Source organism: Thecamonas trahens (assembly GCF_000142905.1).
Source record: "Thecamonas trahens ATCC 50062 unplaced genomic scaffold supercont1.3, whole genome shotgun sequence".
NCBI lineage: Eukaryota > Apusomonadida > Apusomonadidae > Thecamonas > Thecamonas trahens.
In genome coordinates, this window is record NW_013657677.1 from 440,191 (window position 1) to 456,939 (window position 16,749).

The 16,749-nt window shown below is 64.2% G+C and overlaps 6 protein-coding genes across 6 annotated transcripts in view; 4 read left to right on the forward strand and 2 right to left on the reverse strand.

Annotated features, from left to right (window-relative positions):
- The window catches only part of AMSG_00762 (uncharacterized protein), a gene marked incomplete at both ends in the record, with an annotated part of 10,012 nt that extends 5,887 nt beyond the window's left edge, over positions 1-4,125 (forward strand). The window contains 2 exons of the mRNA XM_013907036.1: positions 17-674; positions 734-4,125. Coding sequence (XP_013762490.1) covers positions 17-674; positions 734-4,125 — 4,050 coding nt within the window. The remainder of the gene's footprint in view (positions 1-16; positions 675-733) is intronic.
- Positions 4,126-4,184: 59 nt separating this feature from the next.
- AMSG_00763 (saposin A) lies at positions 4,185-6,941 on the forward strand (the record flags this gene model as incomplete). The annotated part of the gene is made up of 3 exons (XM_013907037.1): positions 4,185-4,406; positions 4,902-5,802; positions 5,927-6,941. The coding sequence occupies 3 exons, from the start codon at positions 4,185-4,187 to the stop codon at positions 6,934-6,936; spliced, it is 2,133 nt and encodes a 710-aa protein (XP_013762491.1). The 3' UTR covers positions 6,937-6,941.
- Positions 6,942-8,631: 1,690 nt separating this feature from the next.
- Positions 8,632-11,484, forward strand: AMSG_00766 (FAN Factor). Its single transcript, XM_013907038.1, has 2 exons — positions 8,632-8,770; positions 8,812-11,484. The coding sequence occupies exons 1-2, from the start codon at positions 8,661-8,663 to the stop codon at positions 11,144-11,146; spliced, it is 2,445 nt and encodes an 814-aa protein (XP_013762492.1). The 5' UTR covers positions 8,632-8,660; the 3' UTR covers positions 11,147-11,484.
- On the reverse strand, positions 11,439-12,192 carry AMSG_00767 (uncharacterized protein). The gene is made up of 2 exons (XM_013907039.1): positions 12,005-12,192; positions 11,439-11,865 (listed from the first exon to the last, which is right to left on the reverse strand). The coding sequence occupies exons 1-2, from the start codon at positions 12,186-12,188 to the stop codon at positions 11,513-11,515; spliced, it is 537 nt and encodes a 178-aa protein (XP_013762493.1). The 5' UTR covers positions 12,189-12,192; the 3' UTR covers positions 11,439-11,512.
- Positions 12,193-12,438: 246 nt separating this feature from the next.
- On the forward strand, positions 12,439-15,134 carry AMSG_00768 (uncharacterized protein). Its single transcript, XM_013907040.1, has one exon. The coding sequence runs from the start codon at positions 12,475-12,477 to the stop codon at positions 15,007-15,009; it is 2,535 nt and encodes an 844-aa protein (XP_013762494.1). The 5' UTR covers positions 12,439-12,474; the 3' UTR covers positions 15,010-15,134.
- AMSG_00769 (uncharacterized protein) overlaps positions 14,905-16,749 on the reverse strand; it is a gene marked incomplete at its 5' end in the record, with an annotated part of 2,083 nt that continues 238 nt past the window's right edge. The window contains one exon of the mRNA XM_013907041.1: positions 14,905-16,716. Within this exon, the coding sequence (XP_013762495.1) occupies positions 15,025-16,716 (1,692 nt within the window). The 3' untranslated portion in view covers positions 14,905-15,024. The remainder of the gene's footprint in view (positions 16,717-16,749) is intronic.

Sequence of the window (16,749 nt, forward strand, 5' to 3'; positions counted from 1 at the left end):
GGTTCTGCGGGCCCAGGCCTCATCCGAGGCGGCGCCGAGCAAGTCGACCGACGTGGCAGTGTACGAGTCGCGGATTGCGATGCTTGAGCAACAGATCACGGCGCGCGAGGGAGACTTGCGTGCGCGCGAGGACGAGGTTGTGGGGCTGCGGTCGCAGCTGGCAGTTGCCGAGGCCGTGTCGGCGACGACCGACAATGCGGCGTTTGAGTCGCGGATTGCGATGCTTGAGCAGCAGCTGGCATCATGCCGGGGCGATCTGCGTGCGCGCGAGGACGAGGTTGTGGTTCTGCGGGCCCAGGCCTCATCCGAGGCGGCGCCGAGCAAGTCGACCGACGTGGCAGTGTACGAGTCGCGGATTGCGATGCTTGAGCAACAGATCACGGCGCGCGAGGGAGACTTGCGTGCGCGCGAGGACGAGGTTGTGGGGCTCCGATCGCAGCTGGCAGTTGCCGAGGCTGTGTCGGCGACGACCGACAATGCGGCGTTTGAGTCGCGGATTGCGATGCTTGAGCAGCAGCTGGCATCATGCCGGGGCGATCTGCGTGGGCGCGAGGACGAGGTTGTGGGGCTGCGGGCCCAGGCCTCATCCGAGGCGGCGCAGAACAAGTCGACCGACGTGGCAGTGTACGAGTCGCGGATTGCGATGCTTGAGCAGCAGCTGGCATCATGCCGGGGTGATCTGCGTGCGCGCGATGATGAAGTTGCGGGCTTCGGACCGAGGCTGCCACTTCAGTCGTGCTCAAGAAGCGGCTGGCTGAGCAGGAAGCTGAAGGCCGCGACCGCGATGCCGAGCTGGCGTTGCTGCATGAACAGCTAGATGCTGAGGTAAGTGAGAGTTCCGTGCTCCGCGACCGTATTGCTACCCTCGAGGCGGAGCTAGCCAATCAGGATGACGACATTCTGGGGTTGCGCGCACATGTGGTGCATGGGGATGGCGAACGCGAAGAATCCACCGGTATGGACGAGTTGGAGACGTGGAAGTCACGCGTGGCCGAGCTGGAGGTACTCCTCAGTGAGAATGATGCACCCGAAGCAAGCGCCCAGCACGTGTGCGCCTTTCAGGAGCGAGTGTCTGAGCTGGAAGCTGAGCTCGAGATCCGCGATGCTGACCTCGGCAAGTACAAGGCAGATCTGGAGATGACCAATGTCCAGCTGGCAACAGCGCTGGACACGTCGGCCCTCAACGACCGCATCACGGAGCTCGAAGCTGATTTGGATGCGCGTGAGACCGAGCTTCGGCGTCGTGAAGACGAAGTCGTCGAGCTCATGGCCAAGATCGCAGCAGCGGCGCTGGCCGAGTCAGCCCTAGAACGGGTGCCCAAGCTGGAGGCTATGCTGGCAATGCGAGAGGAAGACCTCGCTGCTGCTCGAAACGAGCAAAAGGAGCTCGTGACGGAACTGGAGAAACGCAGCAGTGCATACGGTGTCGAACTGAAGCAGTTGAACGCTGAGATCGATGACTTGTCCGGTCTTCTTGCCGAGGCCGAGGCCGAAGCTGCAGCTGCAACAGACATCTCACAGCAGTGCGCTGAAGAGAATACGCGACTGAAGGCCGAGATTGAGGATCTTGCATTTCAGTCAGCCTCAGGTCAGCATGCGGCGTGTACGGCCGAGATCGAACGTTTGCATGCGCGCATCAGTGTGCTCGAGGGCGAAGCCTCGATCCGCATGCACGAGGCTGCGGCGCTTGACACGGGTGCTGATGTCAAGCAGATTTTTGTCGGTGACAAGGCGACCCAGCTCGCGACTCATGCAACTCTTGCCGACCCCCAACTGGCGGAGCTCAAGGCACAGCTTGCTGCGGCCGACGATCGCGTGGCCGAGCTCGAGACCAAGCTTGCCGCTGCCTCTGCGCGCGTGGCCGAGCTTGAGACCAAGCTTGCCGCTGCCTCTGCGCGCGTGGCCGAGCTTGAGACCAAGCTCGCTGCGGCAGATGCTGAAGCGACCAAGTCCGAAGCCGAGCGCATGGCCGCTGCAACCGCACCTGCCGATTCCCGATCACCCGAGCTCGAGACCAAGCTTGCCGCTGCCTCTGCGCGCGTGGCCGAGCTTGAGACCAAGCTCGCTGCGGCAGATGCTCAGGCGACCAAGTCCGAAGCCGAGTGCATGGCCGCTGCAACCGCACCTGCCGATTCCCGATCACCCGAGCTCGAGACCAAGCTTGCCGCTGCCTCTGCGCGCGTGGCCGAGCTTGAGACCAAGCTCGCTGCGGCAGATGCTCAGGCGACCAAGTCCGAAGCCGAGTGCATGGCCGCTGCAACCGCACCTGCCGATTCCCGATCACCCGAGCTCGAGACCAAGCTTGCCGCTGCCTCTGCTCGCGTGACCGAGCTCGAAGCAGAGCTTGAAATGCTTTCAGATGCTGAAACTGGACGGCCGACCCACAGTTCACGTGACGCACACGCTGCCCTTGCGATGGCGTCGTCGACGTCGGCGAGCCACCTCGACCGTATTCTTGCGCTCAAGGAGAAGCTGGATGCTAAGGACGCACTCATCGCGGCTCTGCGTGCTGCGCTCACCCGCGAGGCTCGCACCAAGCCGCTGTGGGACCGCATATCTGCCCTTGAGTCGCAGTTGGCGACCCGTGAGTCGGAGCTTGCGGCGACTGCGGCTGACCTTGCGCGCGCACGACTGTGCATGACTGCTGCACCGCAAGCTGCAGCGGCATTGGCTACGGTCGACGACGACGAGGCTCTCAAGCCGCTCTGGGACCGGATTGCTGCACTCGAGGCCCAGCTTGATGCCTCGCGCGTCGAGCTATCGCAGGCGGCTGCTGCACTGGCCCGCACGCCGTTGCCGGCACTGGCACCTGCAGTGCCGGCCCCTATTCGCGACGAGACTGGCCCACTTTGGACCCGTATTGCCGATTTAGAGGCTCAGTTGGACGAAGCCCGGGCCGCCGAGCGGAGCAAAGATGTTCAACTGGCCGAGTCCGAGGCTGCACTCGCTGCCGCCCGCGGAGAGGCGACCCGCGCCAAGGCTGCTGACGCGCTCGCTGCCGATCTCCGCGGCCTGCGCTCCGTACTTCGGACGAAGGACGCCATCATTTCGCGGCTCCGTGACCAGCTTGCTGCTCAACCGTCGACATCCGCGTCAGACGCCGCTGCTTCAGCTGCTGCCGATGAGGTTGCCGCCCTTCACGCCGAGCTGGTCTCGGTTCGCGCGCGTGCCGAGCAGGAGCTCGTACTCGCGAGTCAGCAAGCTGCCCTCGACGTCGAGGCTGCCGCTCGCCAGGGAGCCCGCATTGCCGCCGACAAGACTGCCGAAGTCGATGTCCTCACCCGCCGAATCTCTGTTCTCAACGCTCGCCTCAACGCGCCTAGTCTGGTTATCCAGCCGCTGCGCGAAGCGCTTGCCCGCCGTATTTACCTTTCCAAGCTCTTCCGCAAGTGGGCGGCGTCGGCGTCGGCAGCGGCTGCCGATCGCATCCGTGCCAAGGACAAGGCCTTCTTTGCCTGGCGTCTGGTGGTTGCAGGCAAGCGGCTGGCCGCGCTCCGCGAGGATGCCGCCACCGCGCTTGCAGGCGCACGGACTCGCAACCTCGCCCTCGGCATGTGGGTTCACTGGTGGGGGCGGACCCGGGACGCACTCGCGGATTCGTCGCGCCCGCAGCGCCCCGCCCGCCCTTCGCGCTCTGTGCAGGCACTCATGCTCGAGCGTGATGCTGCCAAGGCCGAGCTCACTGCGCTGCGCGCCGAAAAGGCGTCGGTCCGTGCCCGTGCGCGCAATCCCGCGCCGCCGCCGGTCGACGACCGCCTCGCCGCCGCTTTTGACATTGCCGCCTCGTTGCGCAAGCTTCTCGCCGACAAGGACGCCGAGCTCGTCTATACAAAGCGGTTGTTGGCCTCCGAGCGTGCTGAGAGCTCCAACGCTGCGGCCCAGCTGCAGATCCGCGTCTCGGAGCTCGAGCTCGAGCTTCGCCACATCCGTCAGCCACTTGCCCCGCTTGCACCCGAGCCGAACATACCCGCCGCCGCGGCGCAAGCGACGCAGCCCCCGCAAGACGCACCCTCTACCAAGCCAGACGCTAGTGCCGAGGCCCTGCGGCAATCCCTCGCCCGGCACGTTCTCGACCTTGAAGCCCAGGTGGCGTCGTTCTCCGACGCGGCAAGCCGATCGCGGTAGGGAGCCCAACCCAGAGTTGCCCAGCAAAACTAACTTTCAGTCTATCACCTGTCGCAACTATGAAGTCGTTCATTGTTCTTGCGGTTGTTGCCGCCATCCTCGCTTCGGCGGTCGCCACCCCGGTGCGCGTCGCCCAGCCCGAGAGCGAGATCCCCTGTGCCATCTGCAAGCTTGTTGTCGACTACGTCGACCACCTGCTCGCCTCCAACTCCACAGTTGCCGCCATTGAGGCTGAGCTCGAGAAGCTCTGCTCGGACCTGCCCAAGGCCTGGGCTGGTGAGGTACGTTGCCGTCGCGAGTCTACATTTCCCCCACCCTGTCCCCCTGCGCACGCCCCCCGCGGACCCCCCCCCCCCCCATGGACACCCAAATGCCTCCTATAAGGTCACACCCACCCCACCTCCTCGGTATCTTCCCTCCCCTCCATGTTATCCCCCCGTGTTGTCCGTCCAGCCCCCCTCGCCACCCCTGTGGGTGTGAGGGCCCCCAAGCGGTGATTTTTTAGGCCTGGGGCATTGACACCAGCTACCGACGGGAGCCCCCCTTCGCTAGCCCACCTCCAGGGGTTCAAGACTTAGCCTGGACGCTACCCTGTCCTTGCGAGCTCGACTCTTCAGCCACATGCCGACCAAGTGGCCGGTAACAGACGCGGCGTGCGGGTCGTGGGCCGTGGCTGTTGCAGGATTTCACTTTTTGCTGCTGTGCACGCGTCGCCCGGCACGTGACATAGGAGGGAGCGCCACGGTGGACTCACACGATGCGGTTTGGGGATCCAGTGCACGGATGTGGTTGAGAACTACCTCCCCGCCATCATCCAGGCCATCGAGAACAACGCTGACCCGACGACGGTCTGCACCCAGAACCTCCACCTGTGCTCCTCGTCGATGAAGGTCCAGGCTCCGTTTGACGACTGCTCGATCTGCGAGCTTGTTGTTGGCGAGCTTGAGAAGCTGCTTGAGAACAACCACACCATCGAGATCATTGAGACCGAGCTCGGCAAGGTCTGTGCGCTCCTCCCGGCGTCGTGGGCCTCGACCTGCACCGCGCTTGTCAACAACTACCTCCCGGAGCTCATCCAGCACCTCGAGGACGACCTCCCGCCGCAGACCGCTTGCCAGAAGATCGGCTTCTGCAAGCCGTCGGCTACGCCCGTCAAGATTGTCATCGACGACGTCCAGTCGTTCGGCGGTGTCGAGTGCTCGCTCTGCGAGCTCCTGTTCAAGGCTGTCGAGGGCTACCTCGCCAAGAACAACACCGAGGCCCAGATTGAGGCCGAGCTCGAGAAGCTCTGCGCTCACACCCCGTGGAAGGACTCGTGCGACTCGATTGTCGAGGAGTACCTCCCGCAGATCATCGAGGCCATCGAGAGCAACGAGACGCCCGAGCAGCTCTGCACCACCATCGGCCTCTGCTCATCGGAGATTGCCGACGTTGCCGCTCCGTTCGACGACTGCTCGATCTGCCAGCTTGTTGTTGGCGAGCTTGAGAAGCTGCTTGAGAACAACCACACCATCGAGATCATTGAGACCGAGCTCGGCAAGGTCTGTGCGCTCCTCCCGGCGTCGTGGGCCTCGACCTGCACTGCGCTTGTCAACAACTACCTCCCGGAGCTCATCCAGCACCTCGAGGACGACCTCCCGCCGAAGACCGCTTGCCAGAGATCGGCTTCTGCAAGCCGTCGGCTACGCCCGTCAAGCTTTTGTAAAAAAAAAAACCAGTCGTTCGGCGGTGTCGAGTGCTCGCTCTGCGAGCTCCTTGTTCAAGGGCTGTCGAGGGCTACCTCGCCAAGAACAACACCGAGGCCAGATTGAGGCCGAGCTCGAGAAGCTCTGCGCTCACACCCCGTGGAAGGACTCGTGCGACTCGATTGTCGAGGAGTACCTCCCGCAGATCATCGAGGCCATCGAGAGCAACGAGACGCCCGAGCAGCTCTGCACCACCATCGGCCTCTGCTCATCGGAGATTGCCGACGTTGCCGCTCCGTTCGACGACTGCTCGATCTGCCAGCTTGTTGTTGGCGAGCTTGAGAAGCTTCTCGAGAACAACCACACCATCGAGATCATTGAGACCGAGCTCGGCAAGGTCTGCGCGCTCCTCCCGGCGTCGTGGGCCTCGACCTGCACTGCGCTTGTCAACAACTACCTCCCGGAGCTCATCCAGCACCTCGAGGACGACCTCCCGCCGAAGACCGCTTGCCAGAAGATCGGCTTCTGCAAGCCGTCGGCTGCTGTTGATGTTGCGGCTCCGCTCGACCTCGAGTGCTCGCTCTGCGAGCTCGTGGCCAAGGCTGTCGAGGGCTACCTCGCCAAGAACAACACCCAGGCCCAGATTGTTGCCGAGCTCGAGAAGCTCTGCGCCATGACGCCGTGGAAGGACTCATGCGACTCGATTGTCGAGGAGTACCTGCCGCAGATCATCCAGGCCATTGAGGACAACGAGACGCCCGAGCAGCTCTGCACCACCATCGGCCTCTGCTCGTCGGCGATCGCCAACATTGAGGCTTCCCCGGAGACCTGCAAGATCTGCGAGTATGTTGTCAGCCTTGCCGAGGCCATGCTCTCGGGCAAGAGCGTCAACAACACTCAGATCGAGGACGAGCTCAAGAAGGCGTGCGTGCTTCTCCCCAAGAAGTTCCAGCCCGAGTGCTCGCTCCTGGTCGACACCGCGCTCCCGGCCATCCTCGACGAGCTCGAGAAGGGCACGCCGGCCGCTCAGGTCTGCACCACCCTCCACCTCTGCACCTCCTCGGACGCCCGCCCGCACTTCCGCCGCGCCATGCGCAAGGCGGTCCACAAGCTCCGCATCGAGTGAGTGTAGCGTTGCCGCTCCCTGCAGAGCACCCTGTCTTTTTCCCCTTTAACAACACCCTACGGTACTGGACATCTTTGTCCATCGCGCAAGCCGCGGCGCTCCGCGACGCTCCACAGACGTCGCCACGTCCATCAATCGCGGTAAAAGAGCAGTACAATGTGTTAATGGCTGCCGTGGGCACTGGTGGGCCACAACAGAAAACAGACGGCGATGCAGAGATCGACGCCGCACGCGGCGCACAAGGTCCGCGGCCGCGATCGCTTACCATGAAACTTCCGGCAGGCGAGGCAGCCGCGTCGCAGAGCGGCTTGTTGGGGAAAGCGGTGCTGACGAGCAGCTGCTGCAGAGGGTCGCTTCCGCTTGTGCGACGGCGCGGAGTTGACGGCGTCGGCGCTGGCGGCAAGAGGGCGTCGATGATAGCCACGCGAGTCATGGCGGGGCGCGGGCTCGCGGCGGCGCAGAGCGCGTACGCGTTGATGAGCGCGGCGTCCAGAATCCAGTACAGGATGGCGTGCCACCACTTGCGCAGCCACGCCGACCGGCAAGCTCGTCCGTCGCAAGAAGATCCACAACGTCCTCTCGCTCTCCTGTCCGGTCGCTGTGTTCAACTCTGTCATGCTCTCCTTCCCGGTCGTCGGGTCGTCAACGACAAGCTTCGCACCGTCGGCGCCCGCCGCTCCTCCGGATCGGCACCGTACGGCACCTCGCGCCCCTCGCCCATGCTGACATGCGTCCGTCACCGCCGTCACGTGCAGGCACGCCTCCCACCTCCAGCCGCAGGCCAAGCAGGCGTCGCGCAGCGTCGGCCAGGTGACCTGGAAGTCAAGCATCATCGAGTTGTTCACTTTGAGACGCGCGACAACGCGTCCGAACGACCGTACGGTTGAGGGTTAACATACACCACTTTGTAGAGACATCTATTTCACACTTTCCACCCGCTCACCGCGGCTCGATCTTGATCTTGTTGGCCTGGCTCTCAAGCGACGCGAGCTGCGACTTGATGGTCCGGATGTGCGCAGCCAGCGCATGGATGGGCGCCATGTCCTCGTTCAGCCGCGCCGTCGCCGCCATCAGCTCAGTGCCGGCTGCCACGGCGTCGTCGACCGCACCAGCCATGTGATCCACAGCCTCAGCGTGCGCTGTCGCGTATGTCAGCGCCACCCGCGTGCTCTCCGCCAGATGGCCCTTGACCGCAGCGAGCAGGACCGCCACTTGCCCCGCGGCCTCGCCGGCCGACATTTCGAGCGCCAGCAGCAGATCTTCCGAGATCGGCTGCAGCGGCCGGGGCGCCGGCGCGACATTGCGTCCTCCAGTCGGTGTCCTCACCAGCCCTGCTTGTCCTTGCGCCTGCTGCTGTGCTTTCGGCGGCGTCTGCGGCAGAGCCAACCCTTCTCCCCCCCGCCGTCGCCACCTGCTCCGCCGCCCTTGCCCCTCCCTTCTGCCCCGCTTCCCCACGCACCGCCTGCGTCAGCCATGTCAGCACTAGACCAGCCACGTCCCCAACAGCCGCGCCCGTCTCTATCACCCGTGTGCGTCGTGTGACCGCTCGTCCACCCTGCCCAACCATCCGCCTCCCCCCCGTCTCCTCGACCCGTTTCGGCCCGTCGGCCGACCGCATGCCCTCGACCGCCCACCAACCAATCGCCCCTCCCCCGTTCCCCCTCCCCCTGGCCCCCCCTCCCCCCCCTCCCCTCCTCTGCACCTCACTCCCACAGGCAACAGCAATGGCGGCCTCCTCGTCGCGCTTCTCGCTGCTGCTCCTGGAGGAGGGCGAGTACTACTTTGACGACTATGCCGCCTACCACTACCCCTCGCTGCCGCCGTCGCCCACCACGTACGCACCTCGCCTCGCTCCCCCCCCTTCCCCCTCTTCAGCCGCCTTCGTGGACGCGTCCGGCTCTGCTCCTCCTCGCTCTTCTTCGAACCGGAGGACGTGAGCCATCCCCTGGTCAAGCTCTCGTTCGCAAAGGTCCATGGCGTCTCCCGGTTCCGCGGACTGGGCGGGCACGGGCTGGCGAGTGATGAACTGGCGGCGATCTTTGTCATTCAGACCTCGCTCACCATCACTCTCCTCGGCGACAACGTCATCAAGCCGTACACCTTTACCAAGGGCCGGGCTGACTTTGCCTTTGCCCTTCGCTACGCCGAGCTCGAGACCTTTCTCCCGCGGTTGCAGGATCTGTTGGAGATCAGCACGCTCGATGTGGCTGGCGCCGAGGCCCGGCTGGACTCGCTCATTGCCATCCGCGAGGCAAAGTTGACCTTTGATCACTCGTCGATCAAGGAGCTTTCCGAGCGGATCGAGCTGGAGATGCGTGCAGTCCACGAGTTGCCGCTGGTGCACAACCCCGGCCGATTTGTGCTCACAACGGCGCGAATCTATTTCCAGGCCTTTAACAACATCTCTGGCGAGCCTGTGGCAAGCTACGACCGGTCGGCCATCCGATCTGTGGCCCGGCGGCGGCATCTACTCCGGGCGACTGGGCTAGAGATCTTCATGGCCTCTGGCGACTCAATGCTGTTCTCGTTCTCGTCGCGAGCCGACCGCGAGGCTGTCTTCGAGGCCCTGTATGCACAAGACGGCGTGGCATCGCAGCAAGAGGAGTTTGCCGCCAACATGACGCTGCGGTGGCAGAACGGGCTTGTCTCCAACTACGAGTATCTCATGTTCCTCAACTCGATGGCCGACCGGTCGTTCAACGACCTGGCCCAGTATCCGGTCTTCCCATGGGTGGTTGCCGACTACACTTCGGCTGAGCTGGACCTTGACAACCCGGCCACGTTCCGTGACCTGTCCAAGCCGGTCGGCGCGCTCAACCCGGACCGACTCGCTGGCTTCCGCCAGCGGTTTGAGCAGATGCCGGCCGACGGGACCGGCCCACTCACTCCGTTCCTGTATGGGACCCACTACTCGACACCGGGCTATGTGCTGTTTTACCTCGTCCGTTCTCAGCCTGCGCTCATGCTCCGGCTTCAGAACGGCAAGTTTGACGCGCCGGACCGGCTGTTCACCGGCGTCGCCGCCACCTGGCGCAACTGCCTCCACTCGACCGGCGATGTCAAGGAGCTTATTCCCGAGTTCTACGCTGGCGACGGAAGCTTTCTTCGCAACACGGCAGGCATCGACTTTGGCGTCTGTCAGGGCTCGGGCGAGCGGGTCCACGACGTCGAGCTCCCGCCGTGGGCGAGCGATGCAGCCGATTTTGTGACCAAGCTCCGCTCCGCGCTCGAGTCGAAGTATGTCTCGGATCACCTCCACGAGTGGATCGACCTTGTGTTTGGCCACAAGCAGCGCGGCGCTGCCGCCGACGCAGCCGATAACGTCTTTTACTACCTCACGTACGAGGGCGCGGTTGACATCGAAGCCATCGCCGATCCGCTCGAGCGCAAGGCCATCGAGTTGCAGATCTCCGAGTTTGGCCAAACGCCGACGCAGCTGTTCACCCGCCCACATCCGCGGCGCGGCGCAGTTGCAAGCCCGCTAGGTATCGGGCTCCCCGCGATCAGCGCACTGCCGACCAGCGGGAGCGAGGCTGCCGGAGGCGACGGCGGAGCATCGACAGTCAACGCCAGTCCCGTTGCCGGCGCGCCAGACAGCGCAGCGAGTTCCTGTGGATGGGGCGAGGTGGGAAGCCTTGTTGAGGACACGGCCTGGGGCCCGATTGCAGCCCACAAGGGTGCCGTGACCGGCCTGGTGGTCAGCGACGATGGGGCTCGCATCACGTCTGTTTCGCTCGACGGCTATCTACGGGTGTACGCCATGCCGGAAAACCGGCAGGTGCGGGCGGTGGCGCCGAGCTCGCTGGCACTGTCGTCGGTGACTGCACTGGACGCCAGTGGCGACACTTTTGTGGTGGGCGGGTGGGACAACGCAGTGTACGCTTACTCGATCGAGTATGGGTCGATCTCTGCCAAGCTCGAGTCGCACGACGCGGCGGTGTCGGGCGTGGTCATGGTCGACGAGCTGACGCTGGTCTCGACCTCGTGGGACTCGACGGTCAAGGTGTGGGAGCGCAAGTCGACGCGCAACGCCAGTTCTCACCTGTGCCCGTGGCCGAGATGCAGGAGCACGACGAGGCGGTTAAGGTCATGGCCATCGCTCCCGATTCGAGCCTGTTTGCGACGGCCTCGTCCGACGGAGCCATCGTGGTGTGGGACGCCGGCACGCGTCGGGCAGTCGAGTACTTGCCGGACCATGACGGCGAGGTGACCGCACTTGGCTTTTCCGACCACAGCGCGTGGGTGGTGTCCGGCGACGATGGCGGGACGGCTCGCGTGACCGAGGCGCGGACTGGCGTAGTCGTGTTTGAGACCGATGTTAGCGAGCCGGTGCGCGCGGTGGCGTGCGATGGAAAGACTCTGCTCTGCAGCGCAGGCACGCACCTCCAGATGTGGGCGTTGGGCTCGGGTGCCGAGCAGGGCGCACAGCTCGACCTCGGCGCCGACGTCACTGCGCTGGCGGTGGTCGGCGGCGCGGCGTACGTCGGGCTCGACGACGGGACCATCCACCGGGTGGTGTTTAACGAGTAAAGGGAGCAAGAACGGAGAAGAGACTTGCGTGGGCAGGCGAGGACCATCAGTGCCTGGACTTCTTGGACTTCTTCTTGGACTTGTCCTTCTTCGACTTGCCCTTGCTCTTGGCCTTGGCCTTCTTTGCGGCGTGGGCGTCGCCAGCCTCTGCGTCACCATCATCAGCGTCACGGCCCTTCCGCTTGGAGCCCGGCGCGGCCGCAGCGGCCGCCGCCACCTCCATGGGGGCCACGTCCCCTGCGCCTGCGGCCACCACGTCGCCGGCGGCCCGCATTGAGGCCTTCTGGCCCTCACGAACGGCGGCATGGACCTCCAGCTTGTGCACGTACGACTTGACCCGGGCAAGCTCGTCCGCAACCGGGTGTGCGGACGGGTCCTGGCCCTGTGTCTTGAGGTAGACTGTAGACCGGGTGAGGCGGGCGGTGTGAGTGGGGAAGAGGGGAGAAGGGGGGCAGGGGAGGGGATCCGTCCGTGGGCCATCCAGGGCCATCCTGCAGCAGGGTGTTGGTGGGCAGGCAAGGGGGGAGAAGGGGCGTACTGTGGAAGAGCGAGTTGAGCGAGTATGCGAGGGCGACGTTGAGCTTGGCCTTGTCGGCATTGTCCAGGTTCTCCATCACCTCCTCGAGCGGCTTCTCCAGCAGCGGTTGCATGGTGGCTTCGACCTGGGCAAGCGCCGCATCGACCTCGTCCAGGGCGCGCGAGGCACCGGCCGGGAGCGACATGAGAGAGAGATTGGTCAACGAACGGGCGAATGAGGCTGACTGTGTTTGGACGGCGAATTATCCTGCTGATGGCATTGGCAGACGTTCCATCAAACCACCCACGCTGACACGGGTGCCAGCCATGCCCACTCCTGCCTCTACCCCCCCTACCCCCTACCTACCACCGCTCTCACACAGCCTCACAGCACCCACCCACCCGCATACCTAATCCCCTCCCTCATCCCCCCCTTCCCCTCCCTTCCCTCCTTGTTGCCCACCCCCCCCCTTCCCCCGTTCGAACAGGGCCATGGCGCCCGCCCCGATAGTTGGCTCGCTCATGGTGGCTGTGGTGGGCATGCTGGCAATGGCGTGCATGGTTGATGGCGCAGGCTTCAGTATTGCGCAGGTGGCATCGGTGCCTATGCCGGATTGGATCGGCAATGATCCTGCTCTTGGCCAGAACATTCTACCTGGCATGCTCGCTGCCGACGGCGGCCTGCTGGCCATCGCCATGGAAGAGTACGGCGTGTACACAGTGCTGCTGCCGACAATTGCGGAGACGCGTCAATTGGCCGTCAGCGAGCCAGCAAGCTACAAGCTCGACATTGCGTTTGCCATCTACGACGATGCGCTTGTCCCGCCGCTGGACGAGTTCACCAAAGCAGTGGTGTGCGATGGCCGGCGGATGATTCTCTCTTCGTTGGGCCATGCGGACCACAACGGCGGGGTTGCTATTGTCGACATTGCATACGGTGAGACGGCCGAATCAGTGACCGCGACCGGAGTGTACGTCGAGACTCCGCAGGACCGGCTGTGGGGACAGAGCTGGGGCACGGCCCTCGCCGCCAACCGCAGCTGCCTCGAGTTTGTGGTGACGATCAACAATGACACACATGCCGCCATGGACTTTGACGTCATGGCCATTCAAGGCAGCCCGCCGACCGCGACGCGGATCGATGTCGTGCCTCAGCCAGTCAACGAGACCGGAACCTTTGCGTGCTTTGTGGGCAACAGAATGGTTTCGATTGGTGAAGCTCCCGACGCCGCATCGCCTGATGGCTCCAATGTCATGGTCATGGAGCGCGTCGGCGGAAGCGGCGCGTGGACGACAAGCGTTCTTGCTGCCAACATCTACGACTCGGCAGACTACATGCCGACGGTCTGTGGCGACGACTTTTTCGCCTACATCACGCGGTTCTCCGCGGCTGACGGCGGTGTCCTCGTCATCCACGATTGGCACAATGACCAGCGCGGCGCAATGGTAGCGCACATCGAGGTCGCTGGCTTTTACTGCCCATTTGCATTGGCCGCCGGCGATGGCATGCTTTTGCTTTCGTGTCCGCTGGCGAGCCCGAGCGAGCTTTCCGCAAACGTGTTTCTTGCTTTTGAGCGGGACGCCAGTGGCGCTTGGGTCAACGCCACAGAGAGCCTTCCAGCGGGGCTACTCTCGTTTGAGCCAGAAATCCCTGTCGGCATCGCCTCGGGTCTTGTGGCACCGGCACAGGTTGTCTCCATGTCGTCCGAAGGTCGACTTGTCTACGTCAACGTGGTCAACATTTCCAACGCCGACAACTATGCCCACTACGACTTTGTCGTGGCTGATGTCTGCTTTGGCGGATGCTCCGAGGACACGGGACACGGCCGCTGCGTCGGCCCGAATCTGTGCCAGTGTGAACTAGGATGGCAGCTGCCTGACTGCTCGATGACGACAACCGCAAGAGGAACCCAGGAATCGGCAGCGGCGGCAAAGGCCAGCGTTGCCGCGTCGCCGGCTGTGCTGTCTGCCTATGTATGGGTGGCGGCGGGGCTGCTGCTTGCCATTGTGACATGCGTGCAACGGGCGCGCAGCTCGACGTCGCGGTCGCCGTTCTACGTCCGTGTGCGGTACTTGACCAAGCTGGTGCGCGACCACTCTGTGTGCGGCATCTTTGTGCATGAAGCCGGTGATCCGTTCTCGCGTGCAGCACGGGTTGTTACCCTCATCCACACGCTCTCGATCATGTACATGACGTCGCAGATTGTGGTGTACCTCAACAACGAGCACCTCCACTACACGTCATCGACCAGCGATCGTGTGCAGGAAGCTGCACTTGCGGCGGCGCTGTCGACGACGCTGTCTGCGGTGATGGGCGTGACGCTGGTCTCATGGGGCATGCGCCGCGAGTGGGGTGACCCTCTGCAGACGGCGCTGGGGCATGAGAGCGGCGAGCTGAGTCCGCCGCCCCGGCACCCGAAATCGACCGCATTCTTTGTTGGCGGGTGCGTGGTGAGCGTGCTGACCATCGGTGCCAACGTGGCGCTGGTCCTTTTTGTGCAAGCGTCGGGGACAGCGATGTACTCGCTCGTGTCGTTTGGCTCCTCGGCTGCTGTTTCGCTCTTTCTTGTCGAGCCGCTCCTTGTCTTTCTCAAGCACCAAGTCTGGAATCAGGACACGGTGTGGTCGCTGCGCGGCGCGGCCGCGTTTAGCGGAGCGCGCGTCGGCACAGCGCTGCAGCCGATGTCAGCGCGTGGCGCTCGCGGGGTTCGCGAGCAGCCAGTCCTCACCGGGCGGCTTGCCAACGTGGTGGTCGCCGAAGCCAATTGGGAGTCTTCGTCGCGGCTCCGGATCCGTGCGCCGTCCGAGGTCTTTTCCGCCGTTGCCGTCGGCGACTATGTGGCCGTGGCAGGGCTCCTTGTCAAGGTGCTTGAGCGTCGGTCATCGATTGAGGTCGACGTCGATATCACGCCTGCCATCCAGTCTGGCTCGTCACTCTCGTTTACCGACGTTGCCTTTGAGGTCAACATCGAGCTGCCGTCTGGGCAGGTGAGTTTGGGCGGCAAGGCGACGCCGCGTTTGCCGTAGTCTCGGGCGACAGTCTCATGGCGCGGCCACGACGGGCGGCGGCGGCGACGACGGCTCAACGCTGGGAGAAAGAACCGGCTCGGCCGTGTCAGAAGCGTGGAGCTTCGTAAAGTGTGCATACTCGATGTCGTACGCAGCTTGGTCGACCGGGTAGGCATCGAGCTCACCGGCGAGGGCGGTCCAGGAGGCTGCCGCGCGGGCGTGGAGTGCAGCCTGGGTGCGGGCGTAGGCGAGGAGAGCGAGCTTGTTGTCAATGGCGCGGGTGGCATGAAAGTGGTTGAGTTCAGCGACGGCAACGGCGAGGTGGGCCTGTGCTGCCTCGACTGAGCCCTCGGGAACAGGTTGCGAGGCTGCCTGCAGCTTGGCGTTCTTGGCCACAGCGGCGGTGCGCGAGGAGACCTCGGTTTTGACGGCGGCGAGGGTGACGCCGAGCGCATCGCGTGAGGACTGGAAGCAGTTGGCAAGGTCCGACTCGGCGAGCGAGGCCTCCAGCTGGAGCTGGGCTTGGGTCTGGAGAGTGGCTGATACGGCGCCAAGACAGCCTGTAGCCGACGAGCACTCATCACACTCTGCGCGCCAGCAGAACGGATCGCCGGTAGAGCCAGACATCTGCGAGAAGCCCTGCCACAGCTCCTCAGTCGACTCGACAAGCTCAAGTCGCTTCTTGGCCGACGCGTTCATGACATCGACAAGGGCCGTCCAGTGCTTGGCATGGTTGGGCATGGCGCGGACAAAGTCCTGGGCCTGGTCGACCTCTTCGCCAGACGAAAGCGATGGCGTGGCGGCGGCAGAGACAGCAGAAAGGAAGGCCTTGCCCTGGACATCGTCGCGCTCGGCGGCGCGCTTACCCTGCTTCCACTCGCCCTCAGACGTCGAGTCGACCGAGAGAAAGTGGTGGAAGACCGGGGCCGAGCGGAGAACCGGATGGCGAGCGACCGCGTTGAGAAAGACGGCGAGAAAATGCCGCCTGTACGACACGATGTTGTCCTTGAACCGCCCGGTCAGCTGCTTGGATGGGATTTCAGGAATGGCGATGCCGGCGTACTTGGCGACAAGCCGCTCGCGAAGCCAGTGGAAGTGCTTGTAGCGATGCAAGACGGCCCAGCCCTTGGCTGGCGTCCGTATGCTGTACGAGGTGAACTTCTTGAGACCACCAAACTTGGAGCCGCGTGCCAACGCAACATCGACCTCGATCTCAAAGTACGGCTCGACCTCGCGCCACTCGTAGCGAGCGTCGATGGCGCAGTGGCCCGAAGACGACGGCTCGTCCTGCAAAGACAGCTCGGTAGCGACAGGGGCGGGGGTGGAGGCGGTGGCGGGGGAGGTGGCGGGGGAGGTGGAGGCCGGTGGCGACGACAGCGTCGGTGACGCCAGGGCGTCGGCCACATGGGCGTCCATGGCCTCGTTGAGCTCGCCAAACTCGACAAGAGACGGGATAGTCATGGGCTCCGGCGTAGCAATCGGCCTGCGGTCTGCAGCCGTAGCGGGATCGAGCCGGTCGAGGGCTGCGGCGAGGGTGCCATCGGGATCGTCGGTGGAGACGCGTGCGGCGGTGGCCGGCTCCGACACAGCAGGCACGGCATCAGGAAGGAGGGCGTAGTTCTCGGGAAAGTAGCCGACCTTGCAGGTGGGGTCGGACTTGAGGTAGCCCTCCCACCAGCCGTCGTCTCCAGTCGACTTGTTGGTTACCACGATAGTGTCGCCGACCTGTGTGCGTGTGTGTGTGGGGTGGGGGGGGGG

Excerpts from the sequence above, each read along its gene's own strand:
- AMSG_00766 (XM_013907038.1), top strand. The coding sequence starts at position 8,661 with ATGGCGGCCTCCTCGTCGCGCTTCTCGCTGCTGCTCCTGGAGGAGGGC. Across the intron at positions 8,771-8,811 it reads CTGCCGCCGTCGCCCACCAC|CCGCCTTCGTGGACGCGTCC; the intron begins GTACGCACCTCG and ends CCCCCTCTTCAG.
- AMSG_00768 (XM_013907040.1), top strand. The coding sequence starts at position 12,475 with ATGGCGCCCGCCCCGATAGTTGGCTCGCTCATGGTGGCTGTGGTGGGC.
- AMSG_00767 (XM_013907039.1), bottom strand. The coding sequence starts at position 12,188 with ATGTCGCTCCCGGCCGGTGCCTCGCGCGCCCTGGACGAGGTCGATGCG. Across the intron at positions 11,866-12,004 it reads GCTCAACTCGCTCTTCCACA|TCTACCTCAAGACACAGGGC; the intron begins GTACGCCCCTTC and ends CCCGGTCTACAG.